The sequence below is a fragment of the Cryptomeria japonica genome, chromosome 4 (genome assembly GCF_030272615.1).
Source record: "Cryptomeria japonica chromosome 4, Sugi_1.0, whole genome shotgun sequence".
Classification (NCBI taxonomy): domain Eukaryota; kingdom Viridiplantae; phylum Streptophyta; class Pinopsida; order Cupressales; family Cupressaceae; genus Cryptomeria; species Cryptomeria japonica.
In genome coordinates, this window is record NC_081408.1 from 125102811 (window position 1) to 125121985 (window position 19175).

A 19175-nucleotide genomic window follows, 5' to 3' on the forward strand; every position below is an offset into this window, starting at 1 on the left:
TCAGAGATATTGGGAGAAAACGCATTTAGATTGCAGACTTTAACTGGAGAGGACATTCCGTTGCCTGTCAATGGGAGATATCTCAAACACTATTTCCAATCCTAAAATGCCGAGGCCTTCCCTTGTACATAGCTAGTTTAGTTTGCTTTCGTCGTTTTCCGTTTGTTTGTTTTTCTCGCGTTGGTTTGCCTTTTGTTTTTCTTAGTTTAGGTGCTTTTGCTTTTAGGTTAGTCGTTTTTGTGTCCTGAGGGGTATCCATTTGACATTGGGTGATTTTGTTATATTACGCTCTGACTTCCTGCTGGATTGTTGGATGCATTTGGAAAATCATGAGGTCTTTTGGAATTACTAAGGGAGTTTCTTTTAATGAAGCTTTGAGTCAGGACGTATTTGCATTGAAGTAGGTTAGCTTATTGAACTCACGTATTCTGTCCTTCAGTTATTATATTTTCACATACTTATAATCTCCGAGTCATTATGGTTTACAGGCGAAGCTGTGATCAGTGAAAAATCTAAAGTCTAGCTTCAGCGCCACCGCAATCCTCAAACCCTAGTGAGTTTCATTACTCACGAGCCAAAGAATTGACAAAACTGAAAAGCAGTATCAAAAGAAAAGATGAAAAAATGAGAAAAATTAAAAGAAAAGAAATGAGCTAAGAGGAAATATCAGATTGGCTAAAGGGAATTTACGAGTAACTCCATCGGGGCTATAGACGCCTGACTGGCAATGGAGCAATGTTCGTGAGCTTGCGGCGATAACCTCGTCGGGACTATGGACGTCTGACTGGCAGCGAGGCTCTATCCAGGATGCTTTTGGAGTTTAGACGAACCATGTAGCTTATCACAGGGGAACCTGAAGATCATGATTGTCTTGTCGAGGGGAATTAATGCATTTGCACACACATGGGTAACTGTGGACTTGATACTTTGTCTCAATATGATGGTCTCTTCTTGTAAGTGTTTCTTAACTCCTAGATTTGTTGAGGGAGGTTTTCTGAGTCTTCCTTTAGAAGGATTGATTCCCAAATGTTTTGCAACATTTCTCAGTGGTGTCGCCAGATGTTGTGACGTTTTCACACATCGCCCCATCGCAAATGGGGACCCCCTCTTTTTGCTTGTTTTTTTGTTCGTTTTCGCTTTCGTTTTTAGGGTTTTGTTAGTTAGTTAGTCGCCTGGATTTAGGGCCAAGCCTTAGGGTTTTAAATTTTGCCTTTTCAAGCCAAAATCCAGTCATTTTTGAGAGCTTTTTGAGCTTCTTTTCTAGAATGCAAAATTTTGAATGCAATGAATTCGCCAAAATGGTCTAATTTTCAATTGGAATGTTCATGCAGAGCTTAAACTTGTCTAAATGATGACCGTCAATATGAATTTTTGTCTGATTGAATATTTTGACCAAATTTTGACTTTTTTGAAGTTTGATCCTGGGCATTGGAATTGATTTGTTTTCGCCTCGTGAAGTGTTAAAATGTGAAAATTCTTGTTATTTTGGCCTGTAGGAGCAAAATCGCTCCTGTCCCTCAGTGAAGGACGGGAGCTCATTTTCAAAAATCTCATTGTCCTTGCAGAGTCCAGACGAAGTTTACGTTTGAAGTGATGGAGAACGACAAGATCTTTCATTTGAATATAAATTGAAGATTTTCATGAGCACAGAAATGCCTCCAGGAGGAAAATCGCTCCTGTCCCTCAGTGAAGGACCGGAGCTACGAATCAAATTTCACCTCATCCTTGCAAGATTTTAATGACTTAGCAATTTGAGGACGTCCAAGGGAAGATGCTTTGCCAAATGAATATAATTTGAGATACAAAAACGAAGGAAAATGACCTATGTTGACTAAATCGCTCCTGTCCCTCTCCAAGGGACCAGGGCGAGGTACCTTGTAGCTCTCGTCCCTCTCCCAGGGACTAGAGCGATTTCCTCCATTTTGCAAAATCCAGACAAGGGTCAAGGCAAGTTTACGTTCAAAAACAAGGGAAAGCATGAGCTGAATGCATTGAATATAAATTGAAGATTTTTGGGACATCCATACCAGTGCTAAATGCCTAGTTCGCTCCTGTCCCTCAGGAAGGGACCAGAGCGATTTTTGATATAATTGCTCTTCTTGCAAAGTTACAAATGATGTCAAGGCATGAACGAATGGAGGGAAGAAGGACGAGTCCGTTGAATATAAACTTAGAGCATGGCAAAGTAAGATGAAGGCCACAAGGGAAGGATCGCTCCTGTCCCTCTCCAAGGGACCAGGGCGATACAATGGTGAAGATACGTCCCTCTCAAGTCCAAGGTCGTCCCTCCAAGGTTCAAGACCGATCCAAGCCAGGACAAAAGGTGGCGAGGACATTTCAAGGCATTTCCACCAAGCTCAACGTTACAAGGGTCATCACATGGAAGGATTTGCACTCTAAAGACCTAGATCGCTCCTGTCCTTTGGCAAGGGACCAGAGCGATATCTACATAATGGCGTAGATTTCAAAAGGCAAACAAGTTTCGAGCAACCAAGAAGGTCGAAAGGACGTCATTTCACGCAATGAAGTTGATTGCAAGTTGGTACAAACAAGAACAAGCACATGATGATGAACTTCGCTCCTGTCCCTCAGGAAGGGACCAGGGCGATGTTAGATGCATTGCCCATTTCATGCAAAATTTACGTAAGGACAAAACATTGCAATGTTCTGGAGGGTCCATGGTATGACAACAAGGTGATAAACAAGAGTTTTGAACGTCCAAACATCGCCGAATGGTGTAAAGGCCCCACATCGCTCCTGTCCTTTGGACAAGGACCAGGGCGATCCTATCAAAAGCGCTCATATTCCTCCAAAATCGAAGCAAGGCGAGGTTAAGCAAGACAAAGGACGGCGTTTGGAAAACATCACAATGAAGGATCGAAGGTCAAAAATGCATATTGAACGTGAAAAAATCAAGATCGCTCCTGTCCTTTGGACAAGGACCAAGGCGATGCTATTAAAACACTCCCGTCCCTTCAAAGATCAAAGCGAAGCAAGGTTAGGTAAGGCGAAGGACAACGTTTGAAAGACATTGCAAAAGAGATCGAAGTTTAAAATCGCCAAGACCAAGGAAAACATGTGGATCGCTCCTGTCCCTCTCCAAGGGACAAGGGCGATGATCCTTATAACATCGAAGGTACCTTGCAAAAGCAAGTGGAAATAAGCGCAAAGGACACAAGCAATGATATTTCGAAGGTCAAAGGACGCAAGGTGAATGCAAAAACATGAAGATCGCTCCTGTCCCTCTCCAAGGGACCAGGGCGATAATGGTCATGGGACGCACTTGCTCGCACAAAGAAGAGATCCAAGTTAGAAGGACCACCAAATGATTGATTTGGGACGTGAAAATGAAGGAATTGAACGTTAAAAACGCAAGAATCTAGACCAAAATCATGGATCGCTCCTGTCCCTCTCCAAGGGACCAGAGCGATGAGGTACGTCCCTTTCATTTTCATATTTTTGGCGCCAAATTAAACAATTCGAATTTCCTTAAATGCTAAATCAATTTAAAAAAATTAAAATCCATTTTTATTGGCATTTAATGTGGCGTTAAACATTTATTAGTTATTTTTGCCTTATTTAAAAAAAATCGAAATTTGCAATTAAAAAACGCAAGGCATTAGTAATTAATTAATTAATTAAAAAAAAGAAAAATCGATTGGAGCGCTCATATATGGAAGTCGGCCTTGTTATGTCATTGCAAATCATTTAAAAATCGTTTGAAATTGTTATATTTCATCAAGTCGGCCAAAGAGATAAATCGTTGAGAGCGCTATATATATAGGGGGGTGAAAGCTATTATTTTCACATCATTATTTTACCTCTCTACATGCGAATTAAGGAAGACGAAGGGAAGTGTTAAGTGTGTTCAAAGATAGTGCGAATATCATCCAAGGTGGCGCAAGTTTCATTCATCCAAGGGTGGCGCGCTTAGCTATCAAAGATAGTGCGATTCCAAACCAAAGATGGTGCGAGTTTGAAGGTTCATTTGAAACCACGTCCAAGGCGAACTTGAAGACCACGCCGAAGTACGAATTTGAAGATCCATCCAAGACCACGCCTAAGGCGAACTTGCTAAAGACTTGGTGATTTATTAATGCGAAATTGAAGATCACATTCTCTCCAGAGGTGGCGAAGTCAATTTTGAGGGGATCATATTGAAGATTATCTTTATACCTCAATTTTGCCTAGGCGAATTTTGTTTTTTGCATTCTAGAGTTAGCTCTCTATCGAGGTATGGCGATTTATTGTTATTGTTTTATTCATTCATCGTCATATTTCAAATTTTGAAATTTTGATTCTTTAAATCTCTTAGCTCAATCGTTGTATTTTAGGACATGATAACTCTAGGGACTTATCATGAGGTTTCCTAAAATCTATCTCTCTTATTTACGTTATTTATTGCAAAATCTATTTCTTATAGTGAAATGTTGTGTAGGTATGGCGACCCCAAAGGCGGGAGCATCCACCAGTCGCTCGGCCCTCATGAAAGAAGATCAGAAGACCGAAGAAGTGGAGACCAAGATCGTGTCCAAGTGGAGCAACATTGGAGATACAAACTTGGGGAACTTTAACACGAAGAAGTTCCGAGAGGTCCCTTACATCGGCAAGCCATCACCTGTCGCCCGGCGAATAATAGAAAGTGGCATCATTAAGGCGGCCGGTTTTCCTCCAGCCATTCAGTGTCACGAGTTGATGATCGAGTGTGCCCGTCATTACAATCCACAGTCCAGGACAATTGTGTCCAATGAGGGAAACATTTTGGCGTACCTTTCAGAGGAGGCCATAAGTGAAGCCTTCCATCTTCCAGAGCACAGGGACAGGATATACAAGAGCATTGAAGGAGCCAGATCAGTGTACGATGATGATCCAGATGCTTGTCTAAGCATAATCAACAAGAACTGGCTACTCAAGAGTCGTCCCCGTCTGAGCAAAGTACCGAACACACCGCACAGGATTGATTTCCAAGAGGAGTATAGAGATTTGATCACCATGCTCAACAGAGTCACAGGAGCACCTCATGCCTTCTATTTTGAGAAATGGATGTTTTATTTCATCCAGGTGATTGTTCAAGGGAAGGGTACAATACATTGGGCTAGGATAATTAGCCATTGCTTAGACGTACAGTTGAGAAGACTCAGGGCCACTAAGTCCTTCCACATGAGTTCATATGTCATCTATGCCTTAATCAGGAGCGTTGAGTACGCAGGACTACCTCACAGAGGAGTGATTGGAAGAGGACCCGGCGAGGTCAGAGTTTGTGAATCCTATACCTACTTGCATCATCCACCAGGGAAGAACTACAAGTTAATCAATGATACTTTCACGATGAACATCACAAGGACGTTGCAAGGAGGGATTCACAACAGATTATCTCAGGATGCCCAGGAATTAATCAAGAGGTACGGTGCTTGGTTCATTCAGTTTCCCAAGTTCACTTACATTAGAGTGTATGGATGTCCTTTACCCCCATACATGTTGCCGAGATACCCGACAGACAGGATTGTGTTACTTGAAGTAACAAGGCAGTTGGCAGCATATGTGAAGGCATTCAGACACAGACATCAGAATGGAGTTCAGGTACCTATTATTTTGGGTAATTCAGTTGAGGTATGTCCCAATGTCTCAGCCATGGATGATGCAGAGAGGGAGTTAGCCTTGTATCCTTTTTCATCTTTTGCTTGGAGGAATAGTTTTGATCCTCATGGACATTTAGAGGAGACAGTCGGTAGAAGATTTAGACATGAATACCAGATTGAAGATTTTATGATGAATCTCCTAGATGATCTCGAAGTGAAACGAAAGATACATTCTAGATTGCCTTTGGATTTCATCAGGAAATGTAAGATTTACAGAGTGGCCGACCAAGCTCAGGACAACGGCAGGCACATCCAATCTTCATATGATAGAGAAAGCAAGACAATAAGTTTAAATTGGAATGAGCCCGAGGCCGTAGATTTAGATGGATTGATGGCACCAGTCTTGTCTTGTACTCGCAGATGGGTAGATGTTCAGCACCAGAAGTTGAGAGAACAAGGCATAGCCATGTCTTTTACTTTGGAAGAGAAACCAGCCGAAGGTGGAGCCAGTGTTAGTGAGGGCAATCCTAATCCTAGGAATTCAGGTGAAGGTAACCTTCGATGTGCCAGTGAGGGCAATCTCCATTCGAGAGGTTCAAAGAGAAAGGAAAGATCAGAAAAGAAAGAACCTTCCAAGAAAAAGCAAGGTGCCAACAAAGATCAGACACCAGGTATTTCTTCCAGGCCAGAAGACAGAACAGTTCGAGTGGAAGAATCCATGGAATCAATGGTACAGAATGGCAGGCAGGAGGAAGAACAGGCACAGCATGTTTCATCCGATGGATCTCTCCAAGACTATGATTTAGAAGAAGATAATGAAGTAACATCTCCTCCCAGACAAGAAGAAGTAGTACACAAAGAAATTCAAGTTCAAGAGACAAGATCAAATATCCCAGATTGGTTGAAGGAAAGATTGACTAAGGTGATCGTAATTGAGGACGAGGACAGTGCAATCGATCTAGAGAGCCTTGTTGGACGTTCACATAAGACAACAGAGAAGAAGAAGGCTACAAAGATGTCCAAGATGATTCGAGATGAGACTGGATCTAGAAAACTGCAGATAGCTACACCGGCAGCAGACAAATATGAGGGTGAGATCCTAGCAGAGGACTATCATATACAGACTATTGAGTTAGGACCATCCACAGCAGAGCAGACTTTAGATGATGCCACCGACACATTTGAGGCATTGAAGGATAAATTTAGAGAAGAAGTAGAAAAGAATAGAAAGCTTGAGAAAGAGGTCGGTGCATGGAGGACATATTTCAGTCACATCAATGAACCTTTGGGACGTCAGGATCCAGTTAGATCACCATTGCAGGCATTGCCCCTTCAATCAATCAATGAAGCAGAAAGATTCAGGAATATGGTCCAGCGTACATGTAATTGGATGGATAGATCTCACACGGTGGCCATTGAGTTTATTACAAGGATGTCGAAGATCACCCACCAGGCTATCCAAGTCCTTGAGATAATCCACAGACTGATGGCAACAGTAGCTGCATTTGCCCACACCAAGGACGTTGTCATTCCTGTCTTGAAAGTTATAAGACATACATCCAGAAGAATTTTAGCACAAGAGAAGATCTTGGAAGGCGATTCTCACAGTTTGTTTCAGTGGTCGACCTTACTCCATATAAAGAGTGTTCTCTTTGAGGACATCAATGTTAGATGTGGTCAAGTTGAGGAGGTGATCAATCCGATCCAGGACAGAGTATTTGAGGTACTTCGTACCATTCTTGGCAGAAGGATCGAGGTCGAGACAGATGTGGATTTACAAGAATTTGAAGATAGAATCAAGATCATCTTTCGCAAGGACGCAGATGTTACAGATGAGCAGTATGATCAGATGTATGCCACCATGCTCCTAATTGATAGAACTAAGGAACTTGAACCTACCTGGGACACAGCTCTTCTAGATGCATTTGATCAGGTTATCCACTTAGAAGAGAGTATCAAGAATCTTCCCGAGATTCCAAGCACAGAAATCGAAGGAATTGTGACAAAATTCATTGCATATGCTAAGAAAGAGAATTGGAAGGGGAATAAGATTCTAGATGAAAGGTTGTTACAGATGACATGACATCTTAATTCTCATTGGCTGATACCTCCTAGATTTTTGTGCCAAATTTAATATTTGGCTATGTATTTAATATTGTTCAGTAAAAAGGAGGTCATTTGTAACAAACCCTAATTAGGGTTTAGGTGTCATGATCTTGTCCATTGATTTACTTTCAATCTGGACCTTTCATTGTAATTGGGGATGCTATTTATACCCCCATTTTTCATTTCATTTGTAACAGAATAGTCAATAGAGAAATAGAGTTGAAGTTGTAAGCAATTTTTATTTTGTAGCAAGATTGAGTCTTGAAGAGAGAAGTTCAAGCAATTGTTGTATATGATGACTTGGAAATCAATAAAATATTGAAGTTATGGTGTTTTGTTGCAAGTTTCTTGAGTTATCTTCATGGTTGTTGGATGTACTTGAATCACGCTCAATCAAAGTAGTTTGTTAATTTGAAAGACTAAGTGTGAGGTTTGATATTTGGTAGGATTCGTAATCCAAACCACTAGCTTCTTGCTGATTGTAGGAACGCCTTGCGTGGTCGACTGGAAAACGTTTTGAGTCCTTAGCCTTCAAGCATTTTCGCATCTAGGATATGTACCTTCGTAGTAGTGTCCTTGGTCTTTGATGCATTGAACACCATTATTACCTTAGAAGATCGCACTAATTTCAGTTGAGTTGTTATCTTATGGCAAAATTGAAATTGGTTGAGTCTTGCCAAATCTCATTCATGCTAAGTCGTTCATAGGATTAGACTAGATTAGATTTACTCAAACCCTGTCCTTTTTTCCTTTTTTTTTGAAAAGTTCCTTTTAGATTAGTAAAACCTTCGAACTATTGAATCCGTAAGAAGCCTTGAAGGAAACAGCAAATCACATCATACCACTAAAAAAGCTTGTCCACACGTGGAGACCCCACTAAAAGAACCTTGGAGTCCACCTAACTGATCCTTTTTGCAGATCTTCAGCAGTTAGAGACTATTTTCTCAAGAGAGGATAAGATGCCTAATGGTATTTTATTCTGTGTATGATTGTGTACAAAATACACGTCAACACTACCCCGGCTATCCATTGGTGGAATTTTCCAGAGAGGACATGTGTCCAAGCAATACAATTATTTCATTGGTCGAGCATTAAATGTTATGTAATGGTTGTAACAAACCCTAATTAGGGTTTTCATTGTAAAATCTTGGCCATTGATCTCGAATTGATCTCAGCCATCGAATTGTATTATGGGCACTATATAAACCCCAACTCTTCATTTTGTAAAGGATATATAGATAAGAGAATATAGTTGGAAGCAGTTAGAAGACAGATAGAGAGTAGTTAGAAGGTGATTAGCTAGTTGATAGAATAGCAATTAGAGTAGAGTAGAGAGAGAAGGCAAAGATTGTTGCCAAGATGTTGTTGTAAAAGACTTGTAACTTCATTGAAGAAATGGTGAAATTTATGGGTCGATTCGACAATTTGCATGGTCTCTATACTTCTCGTATTTGATTTCATGTTATTAGATGAGTGGAAGAAATGTGCTTGATTGATGGTGGAATTCGTATATCCATACTACTAGCAGTTTGTTGATTGCAGACTTGCCTTGTGTAGTCAACTGGAATCATTCAGCTTAAGCTTAACTTCAATTATCACTTCTTCATTGATATGCATCAACCTGATGGTGTCTATGCCTACAGTGATGATTTGAACATCATAAAGCTTTCCTTTGAAGATCGCACTAACCTTGTGGAGATGGTCCTGCGATGTCAAAACAAGACTTAGTTAGAATTTCATCAAAGATCATTCATTGCTCCTACATTCTTAGTATTAGAATTAGATCCTGTCCTCGCCCTCGTCTTTTTCCCTTTTCTTCAAATCAAAGCTAGTGAAATCCTGTGTTCCAGCAATATTCAAAGCAAATCAGAAGTTCAATCATCAAGTGTAAGTCCCCTTGTGATTCCAGCAAATCACATCATACCACAGAGAGCTTATCCACACGTAGAGACCCTACATACAAGAACCTTGAAGTCATCCTGATTGATCCTTTTCCGTGATATCTTCAGCAATCAGAGGCTTTATTCAAGAGAGGATAAGGTACCCTTGGGTATTTTATTCTGTGTTTGATAGTGTACAAAATACACGTCAACAGGCTGCAAAACCTTCAGCCTCTTGCATCATTTTCCTTGCCCAAAGAGGTCTTTTTCAGTTTACAACAATGTCTCTAGGCCCATCAGTAAGATCCAAGGGTTCATTTGGATTAACATCTTCTACAAGTTCATGAGTCTCCCTCTGAATCTCAGGAGTATGGTCTTCTTCCATACTTTGAGGAGGCTCTTGATCTTCAATGTCTATCTCATGGATGTCCTTGGATTTTCTGAATGCAAATCTTCTTCAAAGATTACATCCCTACTTAACTCAATCAATTTTTGTCCTGGAATATAGATTCTATAAGTTTTTGATGTTTCACTGTACCCTTCAAAAAATTCCCTTCTTGCCTGAAGGTTCTAGTTTTGATCTTTTATCTTTGGGTATGTGTATGTATACTGGGCAACCAAAGATTCTCAAGTGGCTTATATCAAGCTTCACTCTTGTGAATACTTCTTTGGGTGTTTTGTTTCCCAAAATGCTATGAGGACATCTGTTTTGAATATAAACGGCAGTTCTAGAAGCTTCTGCCCAAAAGGAAGTTTGAAGATTTTGATCATGTATCATGCTTTGGCTGCCTCTACAATGGTTCTATTTTTTCTTTCTGCCACACCATTTCGTCAAGGATTATAGGGAACACTAAACTCCCTCTTAATCCCAGCATCAATACAAAAGTTTCGAAAGTTACTAGAGGTATACCTCCTCCATTATCAAATCTTAAGGTTTTGATTCTTTTCCTTGACATATTTTCTACTAGGGCTTTGAATTCCTTAAACCTTGATAGTACTTCATCAGATTCTTTACTTTTCAAAAAATATATCCAAGTTTTCCTAGAATAATCATCAATGAAAATAACATAGTACAAGAACCCATCCAAAGAAGCTACTGACATAGGGCCATATAAATCTGAATGAATAAGCTCTAAAACATATTTAGATCTACTTTCACTATTATGAAAAGTAACTTTAGTGTTCTTCCCCAAAGCACATCTTTTACAAGTTCCTTCATGTTCTTGGTTAAGTTTGGGAAGTCCTATCACCATCTTTTCCATCGAAGGTAGAGCACGGAATTGAAGATGACCCAATCTTCTATGCCAAATCTCGCAAGTGTTTGAAGAATCATGAATTAGTGCTTGAGGAGGAGCGCAAAGTTGATAGAGACATCCATGGCAAACTCCTAAGACTTGAGCCTTCTTGATGTTTGTCTTCTTGGGCCATGCAAGAACTTTGTCATCCATGAATGCAATTCGATATCCTTTGTCTTCCAAGGCTGATATGGAGACCAAGTTTCGCTTAATTCCTGGTACGAATAATACATCAGTCAATTGTATGGAAATGCCTGAATTTAGTTGTAGAGTAGAGGTCCCAACTCCTTTCACTGAATAGCTAGAGTCATCTCCAATGGTTACTTTCTCATTTTAAGTTTTCTACACCAAGTTATCTAGATGTTCTCTAAATCCGGTGATGTGGCGTGATGCCCCACTATCAATTATCCAAGTGTTGTGATCGGTAACCACATGACTTGAAAGAGCTGAATAGAAAATGAATCCATCTGAATCTCCTTGAGGAAGGGTTTCACCAACATGTACAATGGAAGCCTAAGGCACAGTCCTGGTAGGACATTTCATGGCATAGTGACCATATTTGTCACATCTGAAACATTGGACTTTTGACATATCCTTCCTTCTTTTGGATGTAGAAGCACCATTGGATTCTTTGTCTTTCTTCCTCTTGAAGTGTCCTTTCTTACCCTTCTTCTTTGAGGAATGAGGTAAGAACATGAATGTCTTCATTTATGGTATTTTGGCCAATGCCTCTTGTAATCAATCTTGACTCTTCTTGAATGCAATCTTGCTTTAATCGATCAAACTTAGGAAGCTTTGATCTTGCGCTTATCCCATGAATGAATGCCTCCCATGAGGGTGGTAGACCATTTAGTGCCAATATGGTTAACTCTTTGCTCTCTATTGTGTGTCCAATAGTAGAGAGTTGATCTTTTAGTTCAGTGATCCTCATGAAGTATAGGTGATTGATTCGCCTTTTGTCATCTTGACATGATGGAGTTGTTGCTTTAGAGCAAGAGCTCGACTTGTGTTGTTTATCTCATACATGTTCTCTAATGATTTGAACATGCCATAGGTAGGCAGTCTCCATCTTGGAGATGATTGGCACAATATGATCCTTTACCGAGTCAACAAGCATTTTCATTGCTTTGTTGTTTTTTTTCATCCATTCAATCTTTTCATCTTTTTCTTCTGGTTCTAGTATGGCTTTCTTCACAAATCCATCTAATTCGTTTCCACTTAAGGCAAGCATGATTCTGAAATTCCAAGGAACGAAATTAGATGCTCCTTTGAGTCTGTCTTCAACTCTAATCCCATTCACCATCTTGATGTTGATAGGAGATGATTTTGAAGACAATAGTAGAGGGATAATCTCGTTTTTATAAATCTGATCTGATCTTTTCCTTAGGCTGGCTTTGATACCATGTTAAGTTTGTATCAAATTTAGAAAAGCTGGTAATTTTAATTTTTATCTAGGTTGCCAGTTCGGGTTCGGGCACCGGTTTAGGTTCGAAGAACCGGTACATCGGTAAGGCAAAATTTTGAAAAGGGGTTTGGGTTCATTTGGGTTCGTTAGTACAAAAACATGTAAATTATATATATATATATATGCAGCCTATAAGCATGAATTAAGATTAGCATGTCACATAGCATCATATAAACAACAAAACCAACATAAACTTGTAATCATAGCATCATGATCATACCATAACAGCATCATATACATCAAGTTTAATATCAAAATGATAAAATATTCAAGTATCATTGTTTCAACTTTTAACAATTTAAAGTTTGATCATCAAATGGATTCTCTAACTCGTCATCCTCATCCTCCTCCTCATCATTGACATTGACATTAGATGAATCAATGCCAATGCCAATGACACTTGCACTTGCACCAGTCTTCTCAATGTTGAGGAGGTTAACCCCTAGCTTGGGGCAATTTGTCTCGTCGTGGTCTCCAGGACCACACCATCTGCACAAGTGTTGTGATGCCTCCTCTTTCTGGCAGTCCCGCGCAAAGTGTCCCCACTGGTTGCATGCCCGACACTGAATCATCGGTCGTCCCTTGGTATCATACTATATCCGACCTTGATTATTGCTATTATTATTGTTGCCTCTTCCTCCCCTTCGATTACCTATGTAACCGTCAGACGATGTCGTGGTATTGGCTTGGGGCTGCGATGTGCCTGCTGTCGCTGGCGGCTGCTCCTAGGTAAAGAGCACTTGGTTCCCGCGTGTCTTCATGTTGTAGGGACATTCTTTGGTAGAATGTCCCAACACTTGGCAAATATCGTAGAAGGCCTTTTTTGGACAAGAGCCTTTTGTGTGACCTTCCTCCTTACATTCTACGCACCATACTTCCTCATTTTTGTTGGTGCTCCCCTTCATGCTCTTGAACTCCATCATGCGGTGCATATCTTTTTGAAGGGCTTGCACCTTTTTACTCGACCCCTCATCGTTGCTACTTCCATCGGAGTCCTCCTCTTTAGAGGATCTGTCTTTCTTTTTCCTGGACGTCTTCCCTTCACTTCCCAGGTCCATTGCCCGATTATAGGCATCGTCGTAGGACGTGGGGGGTACAAGTTTCAATTTTCTTGAGTGATGATTTCAGACCTTCCACAAACCATCTTTTCTTTAACCCGTCTCCGAGCTGATTATCCATCCTTCCCAATAATTCCTTGAGGCGTCGGCTATATGCGCGGATGGTCTCACCTTTCCCTTGTTTGGTGCTCAAAATTTCCGCTACAATTTCATTATCATCTCTAAGGAGTCGAAACTCATTTTCGAAGGCTTTGTGCAATGCATCCCAAGTTGTCAGTGAGGTTTTGTCAGCGTCTGAGTACTAATCGATGGCTACTCCTCATAGTGTGGCGGGAAATTGAACCACCCATTCAGCCCTGTCGGCCACACCATTGGCCGACCAGATTGTCTCACATGTACAACAGTGTCATACAGGGTCTTCTTTCCCATCTCCGGTGAACTTCGATAGTTTTTGCCGATTCGCCATTACATTTCTTGGCGGCGGCCTGGTCTGCCCTCTGGAACTCAAATTTAATCCTCCAGGAACTCCTCCCCCAGGCACTTGTCCTCCCGAAGGTACTCCACCGAGATTTGGTCCGTTGGGTCCCACCAAGTTACTCTGACCATCGGGTTTTGATGAGCTTGTCCCAAACAGATTGTTTCTACTACCGTGACCTTGTGTCCTCCCGACACCTTCGGTCACACCGGTATCCTCAGCCTCTCTGTCCTCGGTCTCTGTCTCGTCTTCCCTCCTGGTCTCAACACCTTTGTATGGCGTGTACGGCTCTACCTTACTCCCGTCACCGACCAATGTTAGGGAAAGGTCTCCCAAAAGTTTCCTGGTGGTTTCTATTAGTGTGGAAACCTAGCCCTCGCCAGAACCATTGTTGCCATTTCCACGGCTTCCTTCCTCGGTAATCCTCTTAAATCTTCTCCTTCGCTCTACTTGTTGCTCGAGAATTAATGCTCGTTGGGCGGCTTCAGAGTCCCCAATGTATTCCTTCTTATTTTTGTCTTTATTTAGCAAATTGGGCATTAATTCAAATTCTCTTTATGCAATAGAACAAGGCATCATATTGAAAAGAACACTTTTATTAATTCATCCCTGGTATACAATGTATGCCACTACAGTGGGGTGTTCTTTTATTCTTCTCAGCCCGTATACATTCATGGATTATTCATCCCTCGGTCGTTTCATTGCGCTCCTCTTGGCACTTGTGAAACTCCCGTAGGATTTGCTGGGGTCGGTTCTCCTGGTAGGTCTCTTCCCTGCGGCTTTGGAGAGCCAAAAATGCCTGTGCCAGGAGGCTGGGCAGATTGCTCATCAACCAGTTTACCGGGAGAGCCAAAAATGCTTGTGCCAGGAGGCTGGGCAGATTGCTCATCAACCAGTTTACCGTCGGGCTTACCCCAAGTGCACTCCAGACAGCGTCCTCAGGAACATCCTCGGTGGTGGCTTCCCTTCGCACGTGTGTTTCAATCACCACTTGGAGGATGCACGAAAAATCCTTCGTAAGTGCTTTCTCTCCCTCGAATAGTTCTTCAGGTTCTTCGTCCGGGTTACTACTTGTCCCTTCGGCCAATGGTTGTCCCATTATCCGTGTGCCATGTAGTATACTCCCGTGCTCCGGATAAATTTTGGCAATGGCGCCAGATGTTTACCCCCTGGGTGAACGGTTTAGAACAGACAGATACAACACGTAATGCAGAATAATAATGCCATAGATATCAGATAAAATATAAGAGATGTTATTCCATTCATCATCATGTCTACAAGTTACATTCGGAAGTATATAAAGATGCCAAGAGGGTGCGAGTGCCAACCGTCGCACGGTAACTACCATCTCTTGGATGCCCAACTAACAAAAACAATTATGACTTAATTAACTAGTTTTATTTGCGTACAATATTGCCACTAACAAACACAACTTATGCAATGTATCAAAGATCTCCACCAAAAACTCAGTCGGTGAAACCCTTGCCGGAACCAGAAACCAATCTTCTAAGCAAGCAGGATAGCATCCGATCACTAGACCAAAACCAACTGACCAAATATGAGTATAAGTATCATGAACAAGTCAATTCCATCACCAAACTATACCGGAGCTTACTAGATCATGCCGGATCCAAGTTAACTAGAAACCACTTAACCTACCAGGACCAGAAGGGTGCCGGTAAAGCATCCAAACAGCTAGTGTTGGCATCACTGACAATACATCAAAGCAACACATAATCAATTCCACCAAATGGCCAACAATAAAAATTGGAGTTATATATATTATGCTAATGCTGGACTCAAAAACTCCAGCTGCCAGCATTTCAGGAATGCTACTTAAAGTTCCAAAGATGAGCAAATCCACCACTTAATTCATCTAAGAACTGAAGAATTAATAACATTCTTTTAAACCCTTTTTCTATATGTAAACTGTACAACTAAAACAAGGTTACGAAATTTGCCTGCCAACTATTAATACACATAACATCTGTATAGTGTTCCATCCATCTTTGCAGCTTCAAACAGGTGCTAGAGTTATCATCAACAACATCATTCGGTTCAGACCATGTTCCTGCAACTAAACCATAAAGCTCTGGGTTCACACGTCCAACACTGCAAAAGCAACAGTTTCAGCAGAACTTATGTTAATTCTAGATATTAAAATACTTACAGCTGATTGAACTTGTATTGCTAAAAATCAAAAGTCTGGAATAGAAAAATATCAACTACTAATCTAGCTATAGAACAGTTTGCATCATTGTGTCCCTCACATTTATAGTAGCCATATGTAATTTACTTCTTTATGGTGTGAGAACAGTAAGAAAGCTCAAATCTGAAAGGGCACTAACAAATGGACATAAGTTTCTAGCCTTCTGGAGATCACTATTTCATTTTGACAGATGATTACTGATTACACAACTTCATCCAAAATAATAAAAAGCAGGATTCCAAAGAAATACAAGGGGTTGCAATGCAACTGTAATAGAGGCACTAGAGTGTAACCTGGGTTCGAATTCCCTGACCAAAATAACTATAGCAAGTTTAACAAGGTTGTGGTGTAAGGATTAAGGGGTGCACTCAAGAATTACAAAAGTCAAAAATCGTAAGAATGTGATACAAGCTTCAACGCTGCATTAAAGGCGGCCCATAAATAATTTGCCACCAAGTAATAAAACAGGAAGCTGAACAACATGTAGACTTCATAATAGAAAATAACCTACTTACTCCTGAATTAACCATCCTTGGCATAACAAGTGGAAACCAAAGCACTTTATAGTTGAAAGAAAAGATCAACGTCTAGTTTCAGAAACCTGTACTATTAGTAAATTATTTTTCAAGCAAACGGACACTACATAAAACCTTTCAGACCATTGGTCAATTCACAATTTTTTTATCCATCCAAACAGAACAGCCCTCAAATATACCATTCTTCATATTTGGAAATATTTAGTGGCCCACTAAGTGAATGCATAACATGATCAGTCAATGGTAGGAAGAAACAACTGGAAGGAAAAGATTTCAAATGTACAGATTCACCAAGAAGCAGTCAGGTTTAATGGCCAAAGTTATGTAATTCAAAAATGGCAATACATAAAGGAGAATCTGATTTTGAAGGCAAATAGAAATTTTAAGCACTCATACTAGTTTAATGTGCTTAAATCTTTTTGCTGCTGATGAGAAAACAGAAGACGCTTCTGGAACCATAGTTTATCAAAATGCTATAATATTGGAGGGGCTGATCATCCCTGGTTTAGAAATCTCTTAGCCTTGAAATTTCGAAATCAAGTGTTTGCTACTGCTTGGTGAAGGTTAGATTCAAGATTAAGTTTATTGCTGAAAATTGTATTTCAGCCAGGATATACAAATAAGTAGACTTTCTGAGAAATGCCCTAGATAAAGCGTGCACAAAAACATGCTTCAGATTTGCGATTCCATAGAGTAAGGGAAAGCATGCCACATATGCCCCCCACTTATTCACCTTGTGACAGAAATATTAAGATTTTCTGCCAAAAAAAATTATATGGTCTTCAGATTGAAAGTGAGCAGACAGAAAGGGTCAAGTCTCTTAATCACAAACAGCTCAAAATCAATAACTCAAGGTAAGAACTCTAAATTAGTATCGTTACCAAAATTTATTTATAGATCTCTAATAGTTAATTTCAAACAGTTTTTTTTTAAGAGAAATAAAATCTCATTTTATCAATTTTAGCAAATAAGAAACATCTGTATTTGATAGTCTCAACTTCTTGGTATAATATGGCGTCGTCAATTACGTACAAAAACAGATAAATGGCTATCTAGCTGAGAAATGTAGCTGACTCATGGTACTTCTTTTTCCAACAAGGCACAAAATCAAAAAACAATAAATTAAAGCTGCCATCTCTAAAAGATTGCTCGACATTTCTCACCTTCCGAAAGGAAAAGGCACACCAATTAATGCTGCCATTGTCACTGCAAAGTCAAGCTGAAAAGACAGAAAATTAATAATAAATATTCTATGATTTAAAAAAATTTCCCATAAAAAATATTAAAATGGAAATGTGGTTTTGTACAAAAAAACTTGTCAAGCATCCATCTGTAAGCAAGTGTAAAATAAGTACACAAAGAATAGTGACAAACACCCATCAGTTTAGCACATAAAAATGGTGGCGAACACTCACCTGGGGTATGGATCCAATACAAATGTCATTTCTTCCATCCTGGAAAATGAATCATGCATCAGAATATAAACAAGAATTGGAAAAAGTCCAACAAGTCAATAGCACATGAAACTCTAAACATTCAACCCAGAGAAGATGGAAAGTATTGACAATACATTGACATGAATGTTTCTACCACAGGAACTAATGCTCCGTAAATAATATTGAGAAGGCAACTGACAAAAAATTGAGCAATTGTATTCCAAAGGATCTGGCTTCCTAAAATAAGTCAGCAGCGCTCTATGAAATAGAATAAGAGAATTGTCAAAGTTTCACAGATGAAGTATTTCAAACAAAATTACATGGGTGAACTCGAGATGGGCATTTAAACAAATAGAAAATGAATATATATATTAAAACTAAATTAAAAATTAGTTTCATGCAGTTACTAATTGTAAAAATGAAGACATTTTTGTTTTTGAAGAAATCCTGCATTTGCATGCATTAACCCTCACACGCTTAAGGTCATCTCTTATGTTCATAATAAAATTTATGAAAATTCTGACCCTAATACTCGTATGCCTGCTGAGAACCTAGAAAGGGTTGTCAAATGTTTTCATCAAATCAAGTGATTACAGAAAAAGCATTTGAATTCCTCATATTCATAGTTTCTTGTCTCCATTCATGGAGTCAAGGAGAAGCATTTGACTTCAGGGTGTTCCCTTCTTCTTCAAACCACAAAATAGAGGATCTAAAAACAAAATGTTGATTATTTTGTCATTGATGTCAAAGGTTTGTTGTTAAGAGAATTGGAATGAAATACTAGTCAAGCTGCTGATTATTCATCAGTTTTTCATCAACTTCTTGGTTGTGTGCTTGAGCTACTTGGCTTCTTGGTTGAGCTACTTGATTGTGTGCTTGAGCTACTTGGTTGTGTGCTTGAGCTTCATGGCTACCTAATTGAGCTACTTGGTTGTGTACTTAAGCTACTTGGTTATGTGCTTGAACTACTTGGTTGTCTGCTTGAGCTGGCCACTTGTCCACTTCAACTGCTTAGTCATCTTATAAGCCATCTCAGCATTTGAAGGTTGACTTTTAAAGGCATGTTGATTCACCTTATTCATGGGCTGCGATAGCTTACAAATGGCGGGTCAGCGATGTCAGATTTTAATGATAGG

The 19175-nt window shown here is 40.0% G+C and overlaps 1 protein-coding gene across 4 annotated transcripts in view; it reads right to left on the reverse strand.

The window, feature by feature from the left end:
• The window catches only part of LOC131074124 (uncharacterized), a 106483-nt gene that overhangs the window by 36510 nt on the left and 50798 nt on the right, over positions 1 to 19175 (reverse strand). For all 4 annotated transcript variants that reach the window (XM_059219613.1, XM_058010683.2, XM_059219612.1 and 1 more), the window contains exons 10-12: positions 18019 to 18057; positions 17767 to 17822; positions 15820 to 15970 (exon numbers count right to left, since the gene is read on the reverse strand). In XM_059219613.1, the coding sequence (XP_059075596.1) occupies positions 15820 to 15970; positions 17767 to 17822; positions 18019 to 18057 (246 nt within the window). The remainder of the gene's footprint in view (positions 1 to 15819; positions 15971 to 17766; positions 17823 to 18018; positions 18058 to 19175) is intronic.